The 27,456-nt window shown below is 41.4% G+C and overlaps 1 protein-coding gene across 2 annotated transcripts in view; it reads right to left on the reverse strand.

Annotated features, from left to right (window-relative positions):
* Nucleotides 1-27,456, reverse strand: part of WDR7 (WD repeat domain 7) — a 3,592,087-nt gene that overhangs the window by 122,192 nt on the left and 3,442,439 nt on the right. For both annotated transcript variants that reach the window (XM_044074906.1, XM_044074897.1), the window contains one exon: nucleotides 16,127-16,231. In XM_044074906.1, the coding sequence (XP_043930841.1) occupies nucleotides 16,127-16,231 (105 nt within the window). The remainder of the gene's footprint in view (nucleotides 1-16,126; nucleotides 16,232-27,456) is intronic.

The raw sequence follows: 27,456 nt of genomic DNA on the forward strand, positions 1-27,456 counted from the left end.
GTGCTTAAACCAAAACACTTAGAATAACAGTTATAATTTAATCAGGCTACTACCAAGCAGTAATAACTGCAGCAGAATAATACAACTGAGTACTTTTAAGAAGAAGCACAAGCAAAATAAGGTAATAAAGTGGGAAGAAACATAATTACAGTAAAAGCAGACAAATAAAGTGCAATTATAATTTAATTTTACAGCAGCACAATTAACAGATGTTTACTATTTTTTTTTTTACTGTGGTTAAGCATATTCACCTTCCCAACCTCTCTCACCCCCCTTCACCACTCGCACATTTTTGATGCATTATAATAAATGTAAAATGGAATACGTGTGCTGTATCTTTAATAAGTATTCCAAAGACTGAACATGCATATAAGTAGTCAGCACATGCTAGGTTCAGTACCATTTTGTGAGTGCAGCCAGAGAACGAGCATGTATGAGTGTAACAGCTAGTTTGTTTATAAGTTTATCTAAGTTAAAGTTATTAAGCCTCAATCCCGATGTGTTTGTAAACAAAGCTGCTTGAACAGGACCCACAAAGTCTCGTCTGTTGTATCCTGACTAGACAAGTGACATGGTGTCAGAATCGGGATTCCAGAGACTAATATTTAGAGCTATGAGGTGCAGGGATAATAGTGAAGGTAAACTAAGAGAAACAAGAATGAAAAAGAGCCACAAAAGAACCAAAGGTAATGAAAACTTGCATGAACAGTTTATTTTATAAAAAAGATAAAACGGACTATTACAAGGGCACAAACCGCATTATTAAACAAGCGTGATACACAAAATGTTTAAGTATTTGATAAAACGATTGTAAGAAAAGTAACTAAGAGATGAGAAATTACCTCAGAATTGCAAGAGTATGTTCAAAACAAAATGAGTGTTTAGAGTAAAATGTACGTTTGAAGCAAAATGGGCATGTTTAGAGTAAAATGAGCACAAGAAAAGTACGGTGGGTATATAAAGAGATTATATGAGCAAAACAAATACACTAAGGGCAAAAGGGCATATTAAGCATAAATAAAGCAAAGCAACTGCATGTTTTGGAAAAGTGCTATGTTTGGCATAACTTCTTCTTTGTATTGCATTCTGAGCATAAAAAGAAGTTATGTACTCACCATAACATTCCATCTGAGTAGTTGTACTTTATTTGTCTTCAACCTGTGTGTATTCGGATCAGGATCGGATCCGAGATGGCCGCTTCACCAGCTTCTGATCCGAGCTCCAAGCTCTTCCCCTTACCCATAATACCCCTCACTCTCCTTCCTTCCCTCAGATCGAGTTTGCTGCACCCTAACACAAGCCCGACCCAATAAGACATTACCACAACAGGTTATTCACCAACCTAGCAAGCATGGACAGGAGAACCTCAGAGGCGCCTTCTCCTACCTATCCGAATAACAAAATTACAGATAAGGGAAGGAGGGAGGGACAGTTGAAGACAAATGAAGTACAACTACTCAGATGTAACATCATGGTGAGTACATAACTTCTTTATCTGAAGTAGTTGACTTCATTTGGTCATCAACCTGTGGGACAGAGTCCCCAACTACCAAATACTTGGGTGGCCCTCATGGAAGGATATTCCGGAGCACAGCGGAGCCACAAGGTGCTCTACCTCTAGATACCACTGTCAAGCTTGTAATGTGAAATAAAAGTGTGAGATGAGGTCCAAGTAGCCGCAGAACAAATATGATCCAGACACACCCTGGACCAAAGATCTGCAGAAGTAGCAATGGACTTAGTGGAGTGTGCTTTCACTTGTCCTGGAGGAGAAATGCCTTTGTCTGAGTACACCTTAAGGATACACTGAGAAATCCATTGAGCAATAGTCACTTTGGAGATTGGTCTGCCTAGAAAGGGTTTAGCATAAAACAAATAATTGATCAGACTTGCGAAAAGCCTTAGTCCTGTGCAGGTAGAACCTCAATTATCTGTGCACATCCGACAAACGTAACTTGTATTCACCCCTGTTCTTCAAATTTGGAAAGAAAACAGGAAGGTTAATCATCTGATTAATATTATTCTCAGAAGCTACTTTGGGAGAAAGGAAGGACTGGTACGGAGCGACACTCTATCCGTATGGAAGATCATATAAGGAGCTTTGATAGATAACACTTGAAGTATTGATACCTTCCTAGCCGAGGTGATAGCCACGAGGAAGGCCGTTTTCCATGATAAAAATTGAAGGTCCACAGATGCTGCGGGCTTGAAAGGTGAAGAAACCAGAGCCTGTAAGACAAAGGTGAGGTCCTAGGGAGGAGTAGGATCCTTCACCGGGGGTCTCAAAAGAAAGATACCACTAATAAAGGATTTGCACAGTCTAGAAGAGGCTAACAAAACCATATCTTCCCCAATAAGAAAGTTGGAAATGGCAGCCAGTTGAACTTTTACTGTAGAAGTGCTAGCACCCTGACAAAATATACTCGCCAAAAACTCCAATACCACTGGGACCGGAGCTGTGAAAGGATCCAAGTCCCTTTCTTTGAGGCCCAAAATCAAGAAATGTTTCTATTTGCTACGGTAACATTTCCTGGTGGACAATTTGTGAGCCACCACCATAATAGTCTTGACCAGTGAGGATAAACCGGGAGTCCTAGCTATCAACGGAACTGGAGCAGCCAAGCAGTGACCTTCAGACTGACCAAGTTTGGATGGGGAACCTTCGAGGGGTGAGAGATAAGATCCGGTATGGGATCCAAGATCCATGGCAGTTAGAAGATGAGACCAAAAGAAAGGGAACCAGACTTATCGAGGCCAGAATGCGGCAATAAGGATCACTGTGCTCCCCGACCTGTGGGCCTTCTGAAGAAATTTCGGTATGAGAGGCAATGGACGATAAGCATAAAGAAGACTGGGAGGCCAAACATGGACTAGAGTGTCCCTGGGGATTTCCCCCTGTGGGGGAAGAGAGCGAAGAACTTGCTGCACTTCGCATTGGAAGGAGATGCGAAGAGATCGCAGCAAGGCCAACCCCACTCTAGGAAGATCAGCTCCGCTACAGAAAGATTCAGAGACCACTCGTAAGGCATTAGAATAGTCCTGCTCAGCTTGTCCGCTAGTATGTTGGACCGTCCCGGAATGTGCATTGCTACCAGAAACCGGTTGGTGGAAATCGCCCATTCCCACACTCTCATGGCCTCATGACAAAGGGGGTAAGATCTTGTTCCTCCTTGCTTGATGACGTACCAGACTACTGACATGTTGTCTGACTGTATTGCAATAGTTCCCAGACGGAGAAAGGCATGAAGGGCCTGTAACGCTAAAAGGACTGCCCTCATCTCTAGGACATTGATATGCAATTTGGTCTCGTTCAGGGACCACATGCCTTAGACTGTCCTTCCCAAGCAATGCTCCCCCACCCTAGCTGGGAGGCATCTGTGGTCACCGTGTCTTGGGGAGGGGTTGCAATAAAGGGGCGCCCCTCGACCACGTCGGGGGAGTGCATCCACCAGAGAAGAGATTCCCTGCAAGCTCTGCTTATATGTATCGGATGAGCTAATGGCAAGTCTAAGAGGGACCATTGGACTGCTAATGTTCACTGAAGTACCAGCATGCGAAGACGTGCAGAGTGGAGAATCATGATGGTGGCTGCCATAGAATCCAGAGCTCACAATACCGCCTCTGCAGAGGGAAGATGAGGGTGAATAATAAGAGACACGTGGAGACGTAAGCTCCAAACTCTATCCGAGGTTAGGAAGACCTTCATCTGGATGGTATTTAATCTTGCTCCAATGAATTCTAGAATCTGAATCAGGTTCAGCGATGATTTGTTTGCGTTGGCTGTGATCCCCAAGTCACTGGTTAGCCTCAGGAAATAGTCTCTGGCTTGACAAAGTAGGTGCATGGTGGGGGCAGCAAGGAGCCAATCGTCCAGGTATGGGAAGACCTGTATACCCTAAAGCCTCAGGTGAGCAGCTACAACTGCCATGACCTTGGTGAACACCTTGGGGGCTGTGGTGAGACCAAACGGGAGGGCTCAGAACTGATAATGATTGGCTCCTAGCCGGAAGTGGAGAAACCTCCTGGAATGTCTGTGCCTCTTTATGTGATAGTACACTCCCTGGAGGTCGGTCGAGCACATCCAATCATTTTCCTGCAGATAGGGCAAGATGGATTGCAGAGTAACCATCAAGAACTTTTCTATGGCAACACTCAGATTCAAGGTGGAAAGATACAGGATGGGTCTTAGGTCCCCCGTCTTTTTTGTCACTATAAGGAATCTGGAATAAATGCCTGAACTGGATTGATCTGGGGGGACAGGTTAGATGACTCGCTTCTTTAACAGCTTTTCTATTTCGAGTGTTCCAACCTCCGTTTGCTCAGGTGGAACATCTGGGAGGTGATTTGGGGTAACAGGTGGTAGTATGAAGGGAATGGAATATCATCTGGATATTATTTGCAGCACCCAATGGACTGTTGACATGGAATCCCACGCCGTTAGGTGCAATGAAAGATGACCTCCGACTGCCTCCAGAGATGAGCAGTCAGGCAACCTCTCACGGCTGCTTTGCGCGCCTGTCCGAGAAAGGTTCTCAATTCCCAAGATTACTCTGACCCCCCTCTACCTCTGGGCCGGCGTTTATCAAAACCCCCACTGCCTCAGGGGGAAGAGGAGTCCTGAGTGTCCCAGGAGAAATTAAACTTTCAAAACCACATCTTCTTTTGCCCTTGCTGATTCCTGGAGAAGGATCTTTGAGGAGTAGAAAAGCAGATCCCGACAGCAGACAGCATCTTCTCGTCCTTCTCACTCTGGACCGGTGTGTCACATACAGTTTTCCCAAATAGAGAAGAACCATCATAAGGGGCATTAGCAAAAGACGCTTTGAAGGGTTACGTAAACTGACACAGCCGGAGCCAGGTGCCCTTGCCTCTCCTTCGGTGGCATGTGAAAGGAGGTGCATGGACGTGTTCAGAACCACTTTGACAGTGGCCAACCGTGCAGAGAATGCCTATTTATCCACCGGCAGCATGGACTTCATAGGCGACTCAGCCACCTCCTTGACCAGGTCACGCTGCAGTCGAATAACGTGGGCCAAATAATTCAGCGCCCTTATAGAAAAGGTTGCTGAAGCATAAACCTGCTTCCCCAGAAAGTCCATCATCCTGAATAAACCGTAGAACTCTCCTGAGCCAGTTCTTTCTTGGTGGCGGCTGCCACCACCATAGCATCTACCAGGGATCTCTTACTCCAGCTGGTCTTATTGGACGGGGGGACTCAAAAGGATGCTTTGGAATAGGCTCCACAGTGTCCGGTTTCTTCCATGCTTGCATTGTGATGAGGTCCACTAATGGATCAGTGGGAGGGGACGGCCAGGAGGTAGATAGGCCCGTGCTGAAAGCCTCCAGGAACACATCCGAAGTTGGCTTTGGGGCAGACCACCCCCAAGGCAGAGTTCCATTATGTCTACAAAGGAGACATAATCGGGGGTTGATCTGGGGGAGCCTTCCCCTTCCTCCAAGTCGGTGCCTTCGGTGAGGGACTCTGGGGAGGAGTCCAGGTGCCTCCTTTTGCAAGTGCATTTGCTAGGTACCTCCGCAGTGAAGCTCTCTGCGGGGGACACACAAACAGGGTTTTGCTCTCCAATGGGTGCTCCCTGGGGCACATCAGGCATGGGCTTGTCCCTGCGAGGACAGGATGGTCGGCGCTCTACCCAGAACCGAGGGAACTGGGGAGGATTCTGATGAGGAGATAGTCAGAGGCCTCGATCCACTCAAGAGGACCCTCTCGACCACGTCGAACACTGAGGGAGAGCCGACATCCCCAAAAACTAACAACGGAAGCTGTACTCTTTCGGTCCGACGAGGCAGTCAGAGCTGAGTCTACTGGCACCAAGAACCCAAGGGAGGTTTCTGCACTCTGACAAACTTGGAACTGACAGCAACCCCCCCCCCCCCGGATCCGATGCAGAGACTTTAGCTCTGAGAGGTTGGATCTGACCCGCTCAAGGTCATGGCTGGAGACGAGGTACTTGGTACCACTGGCCCCAGCCCTCTGACTCTGAGGGCTCTTGGATCCAAGGATTCCAAAACCAAGGCCAGATTGGAGAAGGAGAGATGGGGCAAAAAAGGTCTGAGAAACCCCGCTCTGGAGGGAGAGGGGGCTGGGAAGATCCCCATCTGGATCTGGGTGTGGATAAAATTTCGCACCATCTTGTTCATCTCTGACTCCAAAAGGCTATGGGTGGACAGTGATGACGAAGCCACCAATATCAGCCGGGAGTGCCGGTGAGGGGAGGCCCTATATGGAGCCCGAGACACTGTCGGCTCCTGCAAAAACCTCAGAAAATGGAGCTGAGGGGTGCTGTGCCTAGGTGGAGTCTTTGAATTAGCTGGAGGCCCTTGTTGCTCCGAGCAATGGGGAGACCGCTTCTTGGGCCTATCTTTATGTCTCTTCTCCGATTCTGAAGGCCTGGGAATGGGGGTTTGAGCCCTGGTGGCCTGAGGTGGAGAGGAAATGGTAGCGGCCACTACCAGAGAATAAGAAGTTGAAATAGCCATTCCAGATGCTGATAACAGTCCCTTCATTATGAGTTTTGCTCTCCGATCCTTGAGGGCTCTAGGGTTAAATCCCACACAAATGGAACACCCCATATCCAAATGGGGGACACTTAAACACACCACGCACAGAGTGCGGCCATCAGCTGGAGAAAGCTTGTGGCCACACTCTCTGCATTTTCTGAAAACAGGCCTAGGAGCCTCAGCCATGACCCAGGAAGGCCCTAGCACACACACACACACACTCTCAGTAGAGGGACAACACAGGGGATACACTAACTGGTAAACTAAACTACTTTTAACTTTTTTTTTTGAAACCGATGCAGATGTGGGTGAAGGGAGGATACAGGAAAAAAAAGGGAAACTATCTAACTAGCCCAAAAGCTAACACTTACCGAAACACTGCCAAAAATGCTCAGAATTCAAGACCACGCTGCTGGCTTGAAAAGCAGCAAATGAGATCTGATGGAAGGAAGGAGATGGAGGGGTATTGTGGGTAAAGGGAGGAGCTTGGAGCTCGGATGAGAAGCTGGTGAAGCAGCCGTCTCAGATCCGATCTGGAAACCGAATACCCACAGGTTGATGGCCAAATGAAGTCAACTACTTCAGATCTAGAGTTATTCAAAGTATTTAAAGGTATGTAAAAGTGCTTACAGTGTGTGCTTATTACTGTGCATTTATTCCGAAGAGTTTATTTGTGTGCAAGGTGCAACTATTTTGTAACCTGCAGTCAAATACAGCCATTTTGAAATGTTTCTTGTGCTGGGTGTGTCTATTTGCAAAGTGCCACCATTACAGAGTGTTTCTTGCACTGAAAAGAGTTACTTAGCAAAGTACCGCCAGCCACTTGGGGGAAGTTTCAGTGTGCTGTGTACTGTTTATTCGCAAAGTGCAGTTACTTCAAAATGCTTCTTACTCCGAGCTTCCTACTCCCAGTTCATTCTCACAGTGCAGTTATTTTGAAATGTTTCTTACTCTGATAAGAAGTGATTTCTTACAGTACAGTAATTTCAAGAGTATTACAGTGCCCGAGAGGCTTATTTCACACAGTTCAGTTATTCAGAGGCTTGTTGTGCTATTGGGCAAAGTTACAAATACTAGCAGAAATTTCTAGCATATGTGTTACGTGTGTATGTTCGTACATATTTGCAAAAGCCTTCACTGGTAAGTGTTAATATGGCAGACAGATTTTGACAGCCCTCACCACTTGTATTTGATCAGAATATTGCAGAGAACTGGAGAGTACTTGAGCAAGAGTACGATATTTTTATACAACCAGCTTATTCTGACAAAGATGCATGCACCAGGGCATTCATTTTGCTAAACCTAGCTGGGTCAGAGGCCATTGAAAGAGTGTGTTCATTTGTATATGCTCCAGCAGTATATGAGAGAGTAGGTGAAAACTATCATATTGTTATACAAGCTGAATCAAGGGAAGACCCAGAGTGTTTGAAGTGCAAATTCAGTGAAATGTGTAAGCCCCAGACAAATATTATACTAGAGAGGCATTTGTTTTACACATGAGATCAGAAACCAGGGGAAACTTTTGCAGCTTATACAACTGAGCTGCAAAACAAATCTAAAATGTGTCAGTTTGGTGATTTAAAAGATGAGTTGATAAAGGACAGGCTCATGTGTGGTATTAATGGTGCTGCACTGAGAAAGATTTTGCTTCATGACAGTGATTTAACATTGAGTAAAGTTACTGAGATTTGTCAAATCCATGAAGTTACAGAAAGGCACACAAGTATGCTTGAAAGTGATGAGTATGGTTTCAGCAGGCTCCTGAGCAAATGTAGACAGTATGCAACACATGGCAAGCAAAGACAAGCCTAAGCACATGGCACCCACAGCCCCTGCTGGTCTACCAGGGAAACCATGTAGTTTTGCAACAAGTTCTAAGAAAAGAGCATGCTCAGTGCAGTACAGGAGTGAGTCAGCAAAACCCAAATCCAGCTTTATTATTAACTGTCGCAACTGTGGTGCTAATCATGAGTCTAAAGAGAGAAATGCTTAGCATCTGGTCAGCAATGCCACAAGTGTAAAAAATGGAACCATTTTCAAACATTTTGTAAATCTCACACAGTTATAAAGAAGGGCCATTCAAAAAAGCAAACTGATCAAGTGGAATTGCAGCAGTCTGCTTTCTTTGTAGATGGTGTATCAGTAATTGTTGAGAAGGTTGATGCAGTAAATTTCTTGACAAAAAATCAAGTATTTTGTACTGTCCAGATCAATGTTAAATCCACAGAGCTCAAAGCAGACAGTGTAATGTCATGTCAGCAGATACTTTTGTTAAAGTGAGAGCTAATGAACATCTCAATATGACTAGTTGTGTGATACCTGTTGCTTATGGAGGTGAAGAAATTCAAACCGAAGGTTCAGTAGTGCTTTCAAGTTATCTGGCAAGGAACTGTTACAACTTGTTACTCTATGTTGCTCGAAGACCTGTGCAGTCATTATTGGGTCTCAGAAACAGTTTGAGAAGGAACCTGCTCTCTTTCACCAAAGAAGTTCATCATAGTTCTCCTAGTTCCAATTTTACTGAAGCTATTTTCTCAGAGTATGCTGATGTTTTCGATGACAGGTTGGGTAAACTTCCAGTTGTATATTCTATGAAGTTAGACCTGGAGGTCAGCCCAGTGGTCAGGACAGCAAGAAAATCTCCAATAGCTATGCAGAATAAAGTTAAGGCTCAGTTGGATAAAATGGTGCAGTAAGGTGTGATTTTTCCAGTCACAGAACCAACTGAATGGGTGTCATCCATGGTAGCAGCCCATAAAAAAGGCTCAGATGAAATTAGAATATGTATTGAACCAAGAGAGTTGAACAAAGCATTAAAGAGACTGCATCATCCAATGTGTACAGTTGAAGAGGTCGCAGCCCTAATAACAAATGCCACGTTTTTTTCTGCCTTAGATGGAAAGAGTTCATTTTGGCAAGTGATGCTTGATCACAAATCCTCATTACTGACTACTTTCAGTACCCTGTTTGGCAGATAAAGATTTCTCAGGATGCCATCTGGAATAAATTCTGCAAGTGAAGTCTTTCAGTGTGCAATGGAGTAAATTTTTTTCAGGTTATCCTTGTGCCATAATAGTAGATGATTTACTGGTTGGAGGCAATGGTGAAGCAGAACATGACAGAAACCTTAAGAGAGTTCTAGACAGAGCATGTGAAGTGAACTTAAAGCTCAATCCTCTGAAGTGCAGATTCAGACTACCAGAAGTTACACATGTAGGTCATTTATTTGTCAGCACTGACCTGCAACCAGACCCGTCCAAACAAGAAGCCATTCCAGAGATGTCAGCACCAGATAATGTTCAAGCTCTACAACATTTTCTTGGTATGATCAACTATTTAGGCATTGCTACACCAGATTTCAGTGAGTTGACAGCACCTTTGCAAGAACTAACATGCAGAAATGTTACATGGTCTTAATTGGAACAGCACCAGAAAGTATTTGAAGACCTTAAGCAGAAAACTGCCATCCCACCTAAAAACTCATTACAGCCACCTCCTACTGTGCCTCTGGGCGTCAAATATTGTCTGTTCATATTTGCATTAATAATTCCAAAACCATGCTACATACAAGTATCAGAATATTGTATCTTGAAGCATACGTGATCGTAAACACAATTGTATTGATATATGACCTCTGTCAATTAGTATTTGTTAGAACTGCATGGTGATAACTTCATTTTTTAAAGGCTGAAACCACACTCACTGGGAGTTAAAGGTACACACTCAAAAGAGCTCTACTGAAGGCAATGAGTTACTATGATGTCAATAAACCAGTAACCCTTTTCTGTGATGCTTTGAAATTTGATCTTGGTGCAGTCATTCTTCAGGAGGGCAGACCAGTAGCCTATGCATCCAGAACTCTTACCCAAACTGAAATGCAATATGCTCAAATCGAGAAAAAACGTTTGGCAATAGTATTTGCATGTTCAAAATTTCATGATTACATTTATGGTTGAGCTATTCAGATTGAAACTGATCACCATCCTTTAGTTACTATTTTAAAGAAGCCTATGCATTCAGCTCCAATGAGATTACAAAGAATGACGCTCAAATTGCAAAAGTACAACTACAAAATGGTCTATACAAAAGGCAGACTTCTTTGTCAGGTTGATACCTTATCCAGATCACCCAGAAATACCACAGAACAGCTTCATGCAGAGAATTTTGACATTGCTGTCATGGAAGTGTGTCATTTTTCTACCACGAGACCTAACGAGCTGAGATGTCATACAAATCCTGATCCAGTTTTGAAAAAGCTCAAACACTACTACTGTTACAATAAAAGAAGAGTCCTATTTTATTGCTGCTTCTGGCGATTTTTTTCAGTATTCAGAACAACATTGGTTTGTCATATTTCAGAGGATTGTGGCTGTTAGATTGGATAGTGGAAGTGTTCAGGCATCTGTGGAGGTTGGCGTTCTTTTCCTCTGACTTTCCTCATTTAAAGAAGTCCAGCTATGATAAATCGAGTAGATTACTTCGTCCATTGAAAGAAGGAGAGACAGTGAGGATACACACGGTGAAAGGTTTCAACCAGATTGCTCAAGTAACAGGTATGTGGGGTCTATATTATAAGATTGACATCTGAAAATGTCGACTCACCTTTCGACACTGAAATGTTGAAATTCAAGTTTTTCGAACAGCCAAATCACTGATTTCTTTCCGAGGGAAAGAAATCGGAAGGCCAACAAACACCACCACATAAAAACAAACATATTTAAGTGGGGGCTTTGCCCCCATGCCCCCCACACCCCCCCAACTAAATATTCTAACTCCGAGACTGCACTACAGTCAGGGAAAGGGCAGGTGTAACAGAACAGCCAACCAATTTCTTTCCCTTGGAAAGAAAACGGTGATTTGGCCGTTCGACAAACTTGGATTTCGACATTTCCATGTCGATGAAAGGTGAGTCGACATTTTCGGATGTCGATCTTATAATATAGACCTGGTATATGTACTGAGCCGAGATCCTACTTCATAGAATCTGAGGGTGTGGAGCACAGGGGAAATCGCAGACATATTCTTCCTGTATCAGAACTGATATTGCAGTATTGTGATACAGATTCTAGATCTCAGAGAAATCCAGACAGTGTTCCTGTTGCAGAACATGTCTTAACCTCTACTTCCAGTCCTAATGATGTTCCTGATGTCCCAAAAGTTGAACATTCAGCACAGACAGTCCTAATTGCTAGACCTGACTCCAATTTCTATGTCACATGATTTGGTCGTATTTCCAGACCTAGTGTGAAATACACAGCAACCTGGAAATAACTGTGTATGTGTATTTAGTTCTGTATAACTGCATGACAGAGAATTATTTATATTGACTGCATGTCGATTGTCATCAACACTGCATGATTTATTTCTCAGACAGGGAGGATGTAGAATGGAATACATGTGTTGTATCTTTAACAAGCATTCCAAAGACTGAACGCACATATAAATAGTCAGCACATGCTAAGTTCAGTGCCATTTTATGAGTGCAGTCGGAGAGTGAGCATGTATGAGTGTAATAGCTTGTCTGTTTATAAGTTTACCTAAGTTAAAGTTATTAAGCCTCAATCCTGATGCATTTGTACATAATCAAGCTGCTTGAACAGAACCCACAAAGTCTTGTCTATTGTATCCTGACTAGACGAGCAGCAATATACATTTCAAGAGTACAAGTACTGATCCATTTACTATTTTCACATCTTACATAGTTTAGACCTCTGCTGTTGCTGTGGGAAAATGCCTGCCAGTAAACACCAGAGGCCTTAACTCCCCAGAGAAGTGCTATAAAGTTTTCAGATGAATAAATAAACAAAAAGCTATTGTCAAATTGCTACAGGAGGTGCAAACTGCTATACAGCATACTAGTTTTTTGGGCAAAATCTGAGATGGTATTATTGTAGGAAGCCTAGCGAAATATAAAAAAAAATGTTCTTCTATGCATTCATGACAGGTTAAGCTGGACCCCCTTGGACCATCTAAAAGAGTCTCTGGACCCATAATTATAGCTTCCATTTATGTTCTAATACTGAAATTTTCAGTTTTTTACTATGTCTTTCGTCATATTTTAACAGGCACAACATCCCTTTCTACTTACCTATAGTAACTTTTGTGTCACCTGTGGCTACCTAATAGAACATGTAGACGGCAGGAGAGAGTCACAGTGTAGATCCCAACATATTTTAAGTAAGGCAACTAAACCTAACAGGTTCAATGATATACAAAAGGAACATACATCTTTTTGATTCAATTACATGTTTATCGGGAAAGATCTACTGACAAGACTAACTAGCAGCTAATTTTCAATCAGCTATTCACTCAAGCAGAGGGCTTTTCATAACAGTCTTTTACTCTATATGGCCATAATGGTGTAACTCTTTTTTCATCCTAAATCTAGTAACTCACCCCCAATTTGGTGCAAGCACCCTGATTCTTTTAGACCCACAAACACAAGTATTCAGTGATTTTACTGTTAATGCATTCAGGAAATCCAACAGAATTTATAACTCATTTAACATTTTGGGGATTGTTTAAGCTAGAACTATGAGATGTTTGCACATCAGCCAAAACTCTTTATATGGCTCAGAAGGATCAGGAAACAGCTGTGATGGAGCATACTCAGGTTCATCTAGAGCTGTGCAAAATAACTATACTTAAGGAAACCTTAGATGATATAAGAGAAAACTAAATCTTCTTCCATGGAATAATCATAAGTTTATCTCAAGCAAGTGACAAAGCAAGCATGGACCTGGGTCAAAACTCTAAAGTATTTCTGGCAACCAGACTAAAAAAGCAGAGGGCCAAATGCATTATCATTCTAAATACAGAAGAAAATACTTATATTATTTCTTCGTAGCAAATCAACAATATTTGTCTTAAGTTTTAGTCTAAACTTCATTTTCAACTACCTAAATGGAAAACCCAGAGTTTGGAAGCTTTACACCACTTCCTCCACCATTTGCATCTTCCAAAGATATCCCTAAAAATATCATAGGTATTTCCATCCATATTACTGTAAAAAAAAAAAAAAAAAACAAGTATGCTGCACTTCGTATTCTACTCCATTCTGGCAGTATACCAGCATTTATTAATACATTTTGACGCAGACAGCTTACTCCCCACTTTTCATACTCTTTCACACACTAAGTTCAACAAAGGTGACTTCCCTCCCTTTACCAAGCTGTCTAGGATGACAGGCTTATCAAAGTCCAGGAAGAACCCTATGGCAGTTACATATTTCCACTCTATCTCCTTGACAGATGTCAAAATTAATTTTTTTGTTGGGATCCTAAGCCTTGAGACTCCAGCCCATGCTAATACAGTTGATTGCCGCCCCCCCCCCACCAAGTTAGACACATTATATAAAATAAAGAGGTCATATTTGAGTTTGCTAAACATAAAGCAAACATTTAAATCCTTAGCAAACTTGTGAGTTAGTTACTGGTACTACCTTACTGTCACAGCCGGACATCAGCTGAAAAGCTCAAATGTATATCCAGTGCTAGACTCACACCTTTACTCAGTTTCAATCTGCTGCCAGCCACATTAGTGAAAAAGAGAGAAATGACAGTTTCTAGTTAATAGACACACCAACATGCTTGGGTGCAATTATGTTGTTTTAGACTGTAAGTGGAACCACAGAAAAATCATATATCAAACACTAATTCCGAGGCGTGTGTGCAGGGTAGTCTTTATTTTGGGTCACTGATACTTATGGATATGGTTTAAGTACATCAGATGATCTGCTGATCATATCATGCTACTTCAATGTTTGTTTGTGTCTTTCGGCTTTTCCCAGTTAGGGGTCGCCACAGCGGAACTCCGGTCCGCTAATGATTGGTAGTGGATTTTTACGTACCGGGTTACCAGCCCTGATGCACAACCTTCAACGAAGGCACACCCCATTCACGTATGCCTCCACACAGAAGACGCTCTAGCTAAGAATCGAACGGGACAACGTCTTGCTATGAGGCGACAACGCTACCACAGCAACACCACCGCAGTATAAATGCAAAATAAGTATTCTGAAATACATAGGTGAAAAATTGTTTCAGATTTTTTTTTTGAATATCAGATTCGAATAACAGTCCACAGCCCATTAGACACAAATAAATCAAGAATTAAAACAATACACACACACACACACACGCACATATGTGTGTGTGTGTGTGTGTGTGTGTGTGTGTATATATATATATATATATATATATATATATATATATATATATACGTATTTATGTATCTATATATAAACACACTCACACATACACACACACGTATATGTATGTACGGGGTCTATATTATGTTATCGAAAACCCGTATTATCGAACACCACAACACCGACACACATAGCCCGAACCGCAAATACGCCGAACACCCTAAACCGCGGATTTTCAAATCTCGAATCATCACAGTCGGCCAACACCACCGCGTGCTGCATACTACATACCCAAACATAATAAATAAAACATACACAAACCAAACCCTACTTCTAACCCCACACTAAACCTTACATACAATTACTATCTATGCACTTACCTTAACCTGCACCTTAACTCTAAGGTCCGTAACTATCGCACACTTACCCTACAAACAAATACCCAAACAAAACAAATAATCCACACACATACAGTTAACAAAACCCTATTTCTAACCCTACATTAAACCTTACATAAATTACCTATCTATGCACTTACCTTAACCCGCACCCTAACTCTAAGGTCCGTAACTACCGCACACTTACCTTACAGAGCTATACTGCAGCGGGCCAACCATGACATTTCACATTTCGCAGTTTTGTACGTTCGCTGTTACTGTAGTTCACGCTATACGTGTCAGTTTTCTAGTGTTGTATGATACGGGTTTTCGATAACGTGATATAGACCCATATGTATGTGCATATACACGCACAATATGCATACCATTAATTGAATGCTCAAAGTATTGAAAAAAAAAAAAGCTGCTACGTGTGGCTGAAAATCAGCTGATCACATATACTGGACTTTTAAATGTATGTGGGATCATGGTACAGTGGGGATTGAGAAATCTTCCCCACCTTCACTGTGGTGCGATCTTGGACCTGGTATATATAATTAGAAGGGGGAGTGTGTGGTTGAGGGATGCTAGCCACCCTGCAAAAAAGTGTTTTACTTTTTTTTTTTGATCAGCTGGTGAATGAGCATTTGTGCTTGATTATTTGCTGTTCACTGCTTTGTTATACAGACGTATATACACACACACCTCAATTACTGAGATGTGACTGAATACTACTATAAAGTAACATGATACGAAGTATCTGCTAAGAAGGCAAGCACTTTTAGAGTGATAGTGAGAATTACAGATGAGTGACTGAGTACTAGTCCATACCTTGCCACAACATAGTATGATTTTATTTCACCATAAAGTTCAACAGCCTTTCAGTTGTTAAGCTTTATAGATTGTTTGCATATGCTAATTCATTTATGAGTCAGTGAACACAGAAGGAAAAGAACATATTTCTTTACAAACTATATGAAGTCATTCTTTACAAGTTAATGGAAAAAAAAGTTAACTCCTTATTTTCTCAGCAGATGAGGAAGAAAGAACAGCCAAAATACACAAATGTGTGCATTCTTACCTGCCAAAAGCAAATATGACTGTCACTATTAGAATATGTGGCAAGGAACCGCCCATCAGGTGCAAAAGACACTGCTGTTATAGGTCCCTTATGACCATGTATGGCCTACAGAAAGAGAACATGAAATTATAATATTATTAGTCACATATTTATAATTTCTTTTAATACTAGCTTAATGAGATAATAAACACTTAGGTTCCAAACAGATACTAGGAAAAGTACAAAACAACAGCAAAAAAAGTATTACTACTACTACTATTAACAAATTAATGTCAATTCTGCTGGAAAGGTGTCATTATATTAATCAGCACTTATAATCTTTTGAACAGCAGCTCACTGAGACAATGTAGTTCTGTCTTTGCTTACAAACAGAACCTGGGTAACATACGGAAGAGCACCAACTGGGACATAAAAACAGATGTAGGAAGCAATCTCCCAAACAGTGTAGCATTTTTTTAGTTTTCAGCTCTGCCAAAGTGAATCAATACATACAGGCATTTCACTGCAAAAAAAGAGTGAATGCTGACATTTTCCTTATATATAGTAATGCGTTCAAGGCTATGGCAAGGTTAAAAGAGCACTGTTTACACAGCACTGTTTATTTTGGTTAGACAGCTGAACAGGTGGGCAAATGGCCTGAGTGAAAAACAACAAATCACAAAAACAATTCCTTTAAAGACATTCTAAATTTTATGCACAGAAGACAGAAGTAGAATTCCACCAATAACGTATACGCAAATGAGCCTCACACATTATTCATTTTGTATTTCCTGATGTTCTGTAGTTCCTGAGAGACTGACCTATGAGCAGCTCATGTTCAATGAAACTAATCAAAGGAGCATTGCAGGTCAGTCCCAAATAAAGGATTTGGCTTCCAAGATCAACAGTCACCCTTTCAGCAGCAACTCAAAATGGGTGCTTAACCAAGAGGAAAGTGGCAGTTTAGTTCCGATCACACCTTAGTTCTGCAGCATCCATAAACCTCATTTTCTATATGAAAAATGTCAGTGTGACTGCATTTTCTAAAGCTTGTTTTAACAGCTATTCAACTTATGTTTATTATCTGCCTTATGATGCTGTATATCTTGTTTCAAAGTCAGCAATATAGATAGGAAGGTGCCTCACAGCACTGAAGACCTAAAGCAAAATAATACATCTCACAAATTTAAGGAAAGTTGGCAGTGATGAATCATGCCAACAAACTAGTCTTTTTGCCTTCATCCTTCATCTTGACTTGCTTTGCATTAACAAGCAGAACAGTGCAGCCTTTTCTTATAAACTGGAATGGTGCAGGACTGCAGGGTAAATATGGTGTCCAAAGAAAGCACAACTGTGATGATGATTATTCTTAAGCCAGATAAACCTACTAGGCAAAAGTCTCTCTCTTTTTAGGAGTGACTGTAAATAGTTATGTGATTTGTTTAGGGTATACTCATAATGAAACTGACTGAATAAAAGGATCACTGATGTAGGAATTATAAATGTTATACGATGTTAGCTATAATGAGGAAGTCAGTCAATAAGCCATTTTTCAGTAGGATGTCTCTACAAGAAAAGTGCAGTCTTGTGGCTATTTAGAGGCAGCCTGGCTTAAAAGAAAGCTAGGGTCCCAACTATGTTTTTTTTTTTTTTTTTGAGTTCAGGCATAAACTAGACAACCATTCATCAAAAGCCTAACATACAGGTACAAGTAACCAAACCTAAGTAATAATAATATAGTATCAGCATCAGCACAACCATACAAGCTAAAACAATGTTAACATTAGTAAATTAGGAGTTTGTCTTTTCGGCTTTTCCCGGTTAGGGGTTGCCACAGTGGAACTCCGGTCCGCTAATGATTGGCAGTTGATTTTTATGGTGCCGAGTTGCCAACCCGACGCCCAAACTTCAGCGAAGGCACGCCCATTCACGCATGTCTTTCGGAGGCCACTCGACTGTGGGGAGAACATGCAGACTCCACACAGAAGACACTCCAGCCGAGAATCGGACAGGAGAACCTCTTGCTGTGAGGCAACAACGCTACCGCTGTACCACCGCGGATTAACATTAGTAAATTAGGAGTATGAGGTTGAATAATACCTATTTGTTAAACAGGTATGGCCACTGGACACACAGTCCTTTTTAGGGGCAACCTGGGATCAATGTCTGGTTAAGTGACTTGCTTAAAGTCACACTGTAGGCAAATGAGGGCTGAGGAAACCCGGAACCACAGCTCACAGGCTTAACCCCTGCACTAATTTTCAGTCTGTCAAAAGGAGAGAACTAACTAAGCTTACAGACCAGAAGATCCTTCAGGCAAGGTATATTTAAGAAAAGAAAAGTGGTTGCCTGCCCAGCAGCAACAAGCCTAGCACTTGGACTTTTACTGTTGCAGTGAATATACTAACTGAGCTGTACTGTTTGGTGGCTGAGAAATGTACCACGTTTGAACAACAACCAAGCTTAAACAGGTTATTAATACAAATTATGCAAATATAAGTAATTACATTTCAAGCAGCTTTGAACAGTGTATATCACAGCACTTTCATGCATCTATATAGCTTGCTTACATTGTTTTATAACACATTTCATTAAAACTCTCAGTTTCTATTTTTCAATACATCTATATACAGAATAGAAAGAATTACAGAGAAAGAACCATGTGCTTTAAATTCTCTTTAAATCTGTCATTCAACCTAATCACAATTACTGTCTTTAAAAGCTATGCTGTTTCACATGGACATATGTTTTTGCCTAATGCATATATGTAAGAGTATGCAATTTCCTGGATCTGCAAGACTAGCGCATTTCCCTACTTAATGCATTTACTTTGATTGAATGAGTGAATTTACATCTGAAGCAGACATAGTGGATGTGAGGTGAAGACAACAAGAGATGGTGAACTATTATACCATGTAGAGTATTTTATTTGTCTTGAACAGTATCAACCATATTTTTCAAATCAGATCAAAAGGTTTGCAACCTGTTAGGTATTACTAACTGCTGGTCAGGAATTCATACTTATTTTTCTATTACAAATTGGTTTCTTTAAGCATTTGCAATTATTTATTAAATTATCCTCTGCTTTTTTTATTTAACTGCATGTGTATGAAAGCGTATAATCAAAGAAGAAAAGGGGAGAAAACAGTTTATAATAAAATCAACATGTGAACATTGCTGAAAAGTTCTCAATTAACTCAGTTGTTTATTCTTACTCACATTTACTAACATATCTTAGGTTCATAGGTTCATACTAGGCTATCTGCCCGAGGGCATTTACAAGCCTAGCCCATCGTTTTGTGGCTTACGCCACCCCTTTAGTATGGGGAACTATACCCATTATTTTGCTGTGCCTCTGTCGAGCAGTGACACTGAGGTAATCCCTGGGGTATATCTGCGATCTCCCATCCATTGGTCAAGATTTCTCTTGAACAAGGCCAGCGAGGTGCTCTGCCTCACATATACCGGGATTTTGTTCCACAGCATAGGGAGTCTTTGGGTGATGAATCTATCCCTCCAGCACATCCTATTAATAGCCGTGTCGAGGTTTAAGTCTCCCGCCCTTGTGGTTCTGACGGATCTAGATTTTTTGAGGTGAAGCACATTCATCAAATCTGGGTTTGACATGGCCTTGTATGTTAGGCAAAGGTCACCTCTGAGCAAGCGGTGCGACTGAATAGAGCTGGAGTTCTTTCAGTCGGGCAGCATAGGACAGATTTTTGAGACCCTTTATCCTTTTGGTGAGGAACTTTTGTGGCCTCTCCAGCTGCTGCAAGTGCCGGGTCAGATACATTCCGAATGGGGCATTGTACTCAATCATTGGTCTGATGAGTGATGAGTATAGGGAGACTATGACCTCCCTTGATCTAGATGAGAATCCCTTCATGATAAGGTGGGCAATGTAGAAGGTCTTCCTAACTACTTTAGCTACATGGGTGTCGAATGACAGACTACTATCAACCCAGGTCCCCAGGTCCCTGATAACTTCTTCTGTGCTCAGTGGATTGCCACCTACTTGGTAGCTAGGGGTAACCTTGTTTTTCCCGAAGGGTATGACTATGCATTTTTTGGCATTTAACTTTAGGCCATGGCTCTGGCACCAGTTATCCGTTTCTGTGAGACCCTTCTGAAGGATATCTGTGTCAGGTGTGTTTTCTACTATGGCCCAGTTTGCAGTCATCTGCAAACTTTGTCAGCCATAACCCTCCTGTGTTTGCTTGTACTTGGAAAAGTAGATGCCAAACAAGAGTGGGCCCAGGACTGAGCCCTGTGGGACACCACTTGTGACAGGCTTTGAGTCTGACATGGCGCCAGCAACACTGACCCTGTGGGTTCTGTCACTCAGCCAGTTTGCAACCCATCTTGTGATGTATGGGTTAACATTTAAGCTGATGAGTTTTTCAATGATACCCGAGTGGGGTATTGTATCAAGGCCTTCGCCAGATCGAGGTAGGCTGTATGGACTGCCTTTCCCTCATCAATGGCTTTGGTGACTGTTTCAAAAGTCAACCAAGTTTAAAAGGCATGATCTGCCTTTGACAAAGCCAAACTGGGTTGGATCCAAAGTCTGCAAATTCCCTATGTCTTTGTTTATGAGGTCCATTATGATCCTCTCCATGGCTTTGCAGATAAGGCTTGTCAAGCTAATGGGCGGTAATTTCCAGGGTCGGTGGAGGCACCGCCTTTGTGAAGTGGGACCACAGTTGCAGTGCGCCACTCCTGGAGTGCGTATCCAGAGGTAAGACTATGATTAAACAGCTGTCCTAGCTGTGGGTTTAATTCCTCATTGAGTTCGTGGAGCACACAGCCGGGGACACCATCAGGTCCCATGGATGCTGTGTATTTTGCTTTGGAGAGAGCAGTTCTCACTTGGGCGTTAGAGATGTTTGGGGGGCTGCAATCGTTTGGTATGGCCATCTCTCCTTTGGGGGAGGGGAGAAGTTTGCACTGAACCTGTCAGCCAGTATGTTGGCAATGTCTGTAGGATCAGTAATCTTCACATCATTTTGAACTAGTTCTGAGCATATCTGGGAGTTTCCTCCCAGGTTTCTAACATAGCTAAAGAAGGCCTTATGATTGTCTTTTGAGTCTTTAGCTATTTTTCTCTCAAAATTTGCTTTGGATGATTTTATGAGAGCTCTTAGTTTTTACTTATAGTGATCAAGGGTGTCTTACCTTTTAAGGATTTTGCTCTATCTTGTAGTAGCTTCCTCCTTTTGTTGTAGAGTTTGTTTATGGCTGGGGTCCACCAGACTGGACGCTTGCCTTTGGTACAAAGAGTCTTTGTTTTGCTTGGGATTGCCTTGTCCATGCAGTCCTGCAGGTGCTGGTAGAAGGCATTTGTAAGTGATTCAGCGGCTTGAGTACTGTTTTCCGCCGGCTCGGGCGCCTTAAAGGAGACCACACTAGTCTTTAGAAGTGTGAAGTCGGCTTTCGAGAAGTTCTTTACTGTGGTCTTTTTTATTTCAGGTGGGGGTGGGATGAGGACCTCTAGCGAGATTAGTTTGTGATCTGATCTCACCAGTGAGGGGTATACTTCCGGTGTTGAACATTGTGCTCCCATGTTCATGATGATGAGATCAAGTATGTTTTCTCCTCTTGTGGGGATGGTGACTAGTTGTTCCATGGCATTTGAGTTTATGAATTCCAGGAACTTTTGGGCTAGGGTGTTTGGGCTTGAGTAGTGTAATGTATCTATTTTACATACCACTGCCCCATTTAAGAGCTTATATGTGGACTGAAGCCAAACACTGAAATAAAACAGGTGGCCTACAATGTAATTTGTTCTATATATTTCATGCTTGTTCTACATTTAACCAATTGGAAGTTTGTGTATGTCAAACTATGTAAAAAACTTAAAAGGCTTAGCCTACACAATACACTGCACAATCAACCTATATTCACAATAAGGATCACTGCTGCAGGAATTAGGAATAATATGAAAAAAGAATGAATCAGAGGAAGTTAGGAAGGATTGGGAAGAGAGACTAGATAAGCAATTCACAAAAAAACAATGGAGGATATATGTATGTCTCCCAAATATACAACAAAATGTAGAAGATTTAGGATCTTTGCCTGAAAGTGCTTACACAGGTAGTTTTATACTCCAAGCAGACTTTAAAGAAATTTTCCTCAGGTAGACAGCAAATGTGGAGGTGTTATGGAGAAGAAGGAGTAACAGGGAACATAGTTTCTGGGAGTGCAATGAGTTAGTAGGCTTTAAAAATCCACTGCAGACTGCTCTGTCAGAGATGCTGGGTGAGCAAATTGTGATAACTAAGGAAATTATTTTTCTGAGCTACGATACAAAATTGGAATTGCCTAGACATAGTAAGAACTCACTGAGTCTAATTATGATGGCTGCCAAAAAAACAATTACTATAAAATGGAAATCAAAGTCTAAACCAACTTTACTAGAAGTAGTGAAGAAAGTAACAGAGATAAAACAACTTGAACTGGGATCTTTAAAAAAGGCTAGGAGCAAGTTACATAGTAAAAAAATGGGAAATGTGGGATCAATACATGCAGAGGAGGAATACGGTTTAAAAGAAGGCAGGATTTGAATGAGCTATGTAATGGCTGACTAACAATGACTGGATATGCTAAAAGTGATGTATAATGTTTACAGCTACAGTTGTGTCGGCACTGCTTGGAACGTATAATGTGTGCAACTGAGACTGTGTCGCTATGGTTTATTGTCATTTATATAAATGTAACAAGACCTATGTCATACATGATAATTTAATAAAGATGTTTCTTTTTTAAAAAAAAAATAATAATAATTATATATATATATATATCTATATATATATATATATAGAGAGAGAGAGAGAGAGAGATCTCAAATCCCGGGAATGGATGCTTGGTCTACAAACAGGTTCTGTATGACAGAAATATGCCTTCTTCCCAGAAAGGAAGCAGAGGGAGAATACAATACTAAAAATGTCTATGGGATCTGCTTTACTTTATCAGCCATCGGCTTCCCAAAGCTCAGTTTCCTGACATCAAAGTACAGCTGTTCCACTTTATCATTAAGGGAAACAAATGAAAACAACCACACAAAAAGTGGTTATTTTCCCTTTTCTCTAAGTTGGTGTGACCTCAGGGGCAGTATACAGACTGTGTGTGTGGAAGGAGAGGGGGTGGGGGAGAAGTCCCACACTGAAAGATGCGAGTGAGGGGGACCCCCCCCCCCACTGGAAAAAAAATGTAAAGATCATGTTTCTTTATAAGCAGCAGTGGTAAAATGGGCAGCAGAATGTGCAATCTAGAATAATCGGTAGGAGATGCTGGACAGTGGCACTTCAAGAGAGTCATTTCTGAGGAATCAAAGATTATACTTTTATGAAGTCTTAATATGGGGAATACTGGGAAAGAAGGCGGCATGTATCCTACAGTTCAGAATAAAATGTCTTTGAACAGAATAAGAATCACATCTGACTTCTTACTGTTGAATGCAGATCCCAAAACTTTAAAGCTTTGAACGTCTTCTGCACCAAGTGGTCTTGAGATTGAACAGTGTGGGCCAGAATTAGGCACTTAACTAGATAAGAGACATATGCACTGCAATCTTAAGAAAACAGATAGTGAAGTTACACATTTGGTGAAAAAAGACCAAAATGCAAGTGGGTGAAATGAAAGCAAATGTCAATCACAAAAAAACTCCAGCATTTTCTGTGAGCATGATGAACTGGAATGTGGAGGCAGGAATCCAGGGTAACTAAAGCATCAAGACTCAACACAAAAGAAGTACTGCCAGCATCTTGAACTTTTGTGTTTCGCCAGTAATTTAAGTTTGTGGAAATTAAGTGTATATCCCCTGACTGTCTTTTCTGGAGTCTTAAAAAAGGTTCTTTACTCTGGTTCAGGCACAGGTTGAATTACTTTTTTCCTGTTAAGTGCATAGAAAAACAGGATTTTGTTAACTATTGTAGCACTTCAAATGATGGAACGGGTTTTGCCCAGAACTCTGACATTTAGCGAACTGGGACTACTACTGTTTCCTAGGCACATGCAGTGATACTAAACCAGTTGTCTGCAACAATGAAAAGCCTGCCCCCTGGATGTTGAGGGAGGTCAACTTGTTACAAAACATTATGGCTTATGCCACACAAGAGGGGAGGATGTCTGTTTGTTATTGAGAAGTAAACTGCTTTTGCTGTTGTTTGGCATTCCAGACTTGTTGCTCTGTATAATATTAATGTTGCACTTGTTTACTGAGGAACTAAGACTTGTTTCAGTAATTCATGAAATACTTAGGAAAAAAACAGTGAAAAAAGGATTCAAATTTCTGCATGGTGTTGTCTTTTCCCCCTTAAAACTTGAACAATCACCTGTGCTGGAGTGTTAATAAAGGCAGCCACAACTGGTTTCATAAGCAGGGTTCAATAGAAGATCAAGTGAAAAGCCATACATGGCACCTGAGGACATCCTGCACTGCAAGCAGGTCAAAAAGAGATATCAACAACACCATGTCCATTTCAGATGTCTAATAATATTTTCTTTGTGTGTAACATCAGTAAAAGTCTTAGACAAGTCCTCCATCTTCTGTAAAGAACCCCTTTGATACTTCATCACATGGGTCTTGTAGTCAGCAGCTCTGACAGTCAAAGCAGACTATGTACTGTATATGCTTGCTTGCTTCTTAAATCTATTAAGAATCCTGTTCTTTCTTATCAGGCAGGACGGCACCCAATACAATACAACAGCTATGTTGGATTCTTTAGATCAATAACATGGAGATCAGCCACTGGATTGTTATAAAATAACTTGTCCAACTCTTGGGCTACCTAAAAATATGCAGGTCTTTTTGGAAGATGGGGCTGTGAATCAGGCTGCATACAAACAGCACACACTCTCTCCACAGCTGATAGTAGAAGAAATACTAAATGTTTAGGAAGTCTTGAACTTCAGCAGGGAATCAGCACTTTCTTAGCAGAAGAAAGTTTCTGGACAGCCTATTTCTAACATTCCTTTACCAAACAAAATGGTCCCATAAAGGAAAAGTCTTTCATGGACACTCTCCAGAGAAAGAATCATCTTCTTCTGAATCACTATCAGTATCAATAACAGAAGCGTGGTCCCCAAAAATGAAGGAGTCGTGATCTTCTTCTTCTTTGTAGATAAGATTAGAAGACCTTCTTTGTCTTTTTTTTTTTTTTTTTTTTTATTAAGAATCTCATGTGACAGAAGGCTTAGTGATTTCTGCTGAAGAGTTGAAGTCTGAGTCTGCACCATTAGTAAAGTACACATGACCATAATTTGAACACACATGATAACAGAAATTGTTGAAAAAAGTATCCAGGGGCAGGTGCTGACAGTTCAGGAATAAGAGTGCCAGAAAATCAGGCAAAAATTATATGTTCCACCAAAAGCTGTAGCACATCTGGATACTGGACTTTCAGGCAGTTAGCTTCCTGTCAATATAACAGGAATATTTGTTGCCTGAAATTGGGCAACCAAAAGACAGGGACTCTCTGGTACCCCCCCCCCGAAATACAAGGGGTATGGCAGCTCCCACACCACATATGTGGACCACTCCTCTGGAGGAAGGTCATACAGGAAACAATAGAAGATGTCCTAGAATCAGTTGTTGTAATAACCACAATGGACTTTCTTAAGGAGGTATACTTTTCTCCTGTATATTGTGGTTAAAATATAGGGGTAAATTGGGAGAGCAGTGGACACAGAGTGAGGTTCAACAATCACTTAAAACAAGGATCTTAATGAAGAATGTGTCCAAAACGACAAGAAGTTTGGCCCCTTTGAACACTGATATCTACAAAGGGACAATGCTTGTTTATCAGTTATTAACTTTTCTCTTACTGAGACTTCAATGTTCTTTTCTATAAGAAAAGGTGAGGAAGATAAAAAAGAGGTAGAAAGAGAAGAAAAGGCTAATGCCAGCAATACACCACGGTCAGTAACAGCCTGCAAATTTCCTGACTTCATCACTAAGGTTTTCTTAAGTTTAGCAAAGTTTTTGCAAATGTCAAAAGAATGGCCTTTTGCTAAATAGAACAAACATTTAGAATGCAAATCTTAATGGTGAATCTAATGCCTGGAAAAGTACTTGATGGAATATTGTGCTCCCTTTTTTTTTTTTTTTTAAGTGCTTTTAACAGTGGATATCATGAGTGTAGTTAGGCAGCATAGTATGGTGGTTTGTAGGATGACGTTGGTGATCAAGAAGAGGAGGAGGAGTGTGAGGGCAGCACCAAGGATCAAATGGTGGAAATTGAAAAAGGGTAATTGTGAGGTGGAGTTCAGGGATGAGTTAAGATAGGCACTGGGTGGCAGTGATGAGTTACCAAATAGCTGGGTAACTACAGCAGAGCTAGTAAGGGAGACGGCTAGAAAGGTGCTTGGTATGACATCTGGATAGTGCAAGGGCAACAAGGAGACATGGTGGTGGAATGAGGAAGTACAGGAGAGTATACAGAGAAAGAGGCTGGCAAATAAGAAGTGGGATTGTCGGAAAGATGAAGAAAGTAGACAGGAGTATAAGGAGATGAGGTGCATGGCAAAGAGAGAGGTGGCGAAGGCTAAGGATAAGGCATATGAAGAGTTGTATGAAAGGTTGGACACTAAGGAGGGAGAAAAGGACCTGTACTGATTGGCTAGACAAAGGGATCGAGCTAGGAAAGATGTGCAGCAGGTAAAGGTGATAAAGGATAATGAGAGAAACATACTCACAAGCGAGGACAGTGTGTTGAGGAGATGGAAAGAGTACTTTGAGGGGTTGATGAATGAAGAGAGTGAGAGGGAGAGAAGGTTGGATGATGTGGGGATAGTGAATCATGAAGTACAATGGATTAGCAAGGAGGAAGTAAGGATAGCTATGAAGAGGATGAAGAATGGAAAGGCTGTTGGTCCAGATGACATACCTGTGGATGCATGGAGGTGTTTAGGTGAAATGGCAGCGGAGTTTTTAACCAGATTGTTTAATGAAATCTTGGAAAGTGAGAGGATGCCTGAGGAATGGAGAAAAAGTGTTTTGGTACCAATTTTTAAGAATAAGGGTGATGTGCAGAGCTGTAGTAACTACAGAGGGATTAAATTGATCAGTCACAGCATGAAGTTATGGGAAAGAGTAGTGGAAGCTAGCTTAAGAAGGGACGTGATGATTAGTGATCAGCAGTATGGTTTCATGCCAGGAAAGAGCACTACAGATGTGATGTTTGCTCTGAGAGTGTTGATGGAGAAGTACAGAGAAGGTCAGAAGGAGTTGCATTGTGTTTTTGTAGACTTAGAAAAAGTATATGACAGGGTGCCTACAGAGGAGTTGTGGTATTGTATGAGGAAGTCAGGAGTGTCAGAGAAGTATGTAAGAGTGGTACAGGATATGTACG

This window comes from Protopterus annectens, chromosome 1.part1 (assembly GCF_019279795.1).
Source record: "Protopterus annectens isolate FY-2018-M chromosome 1.part1, PAN1.0, whole genome shotgun sequence".
Classification (NCBI taxonomy): Eukaryota; Metazoa; Chordata; order Ceratodontiformes; family Protopteridae; genus Protopterus; species Protopterus annectens.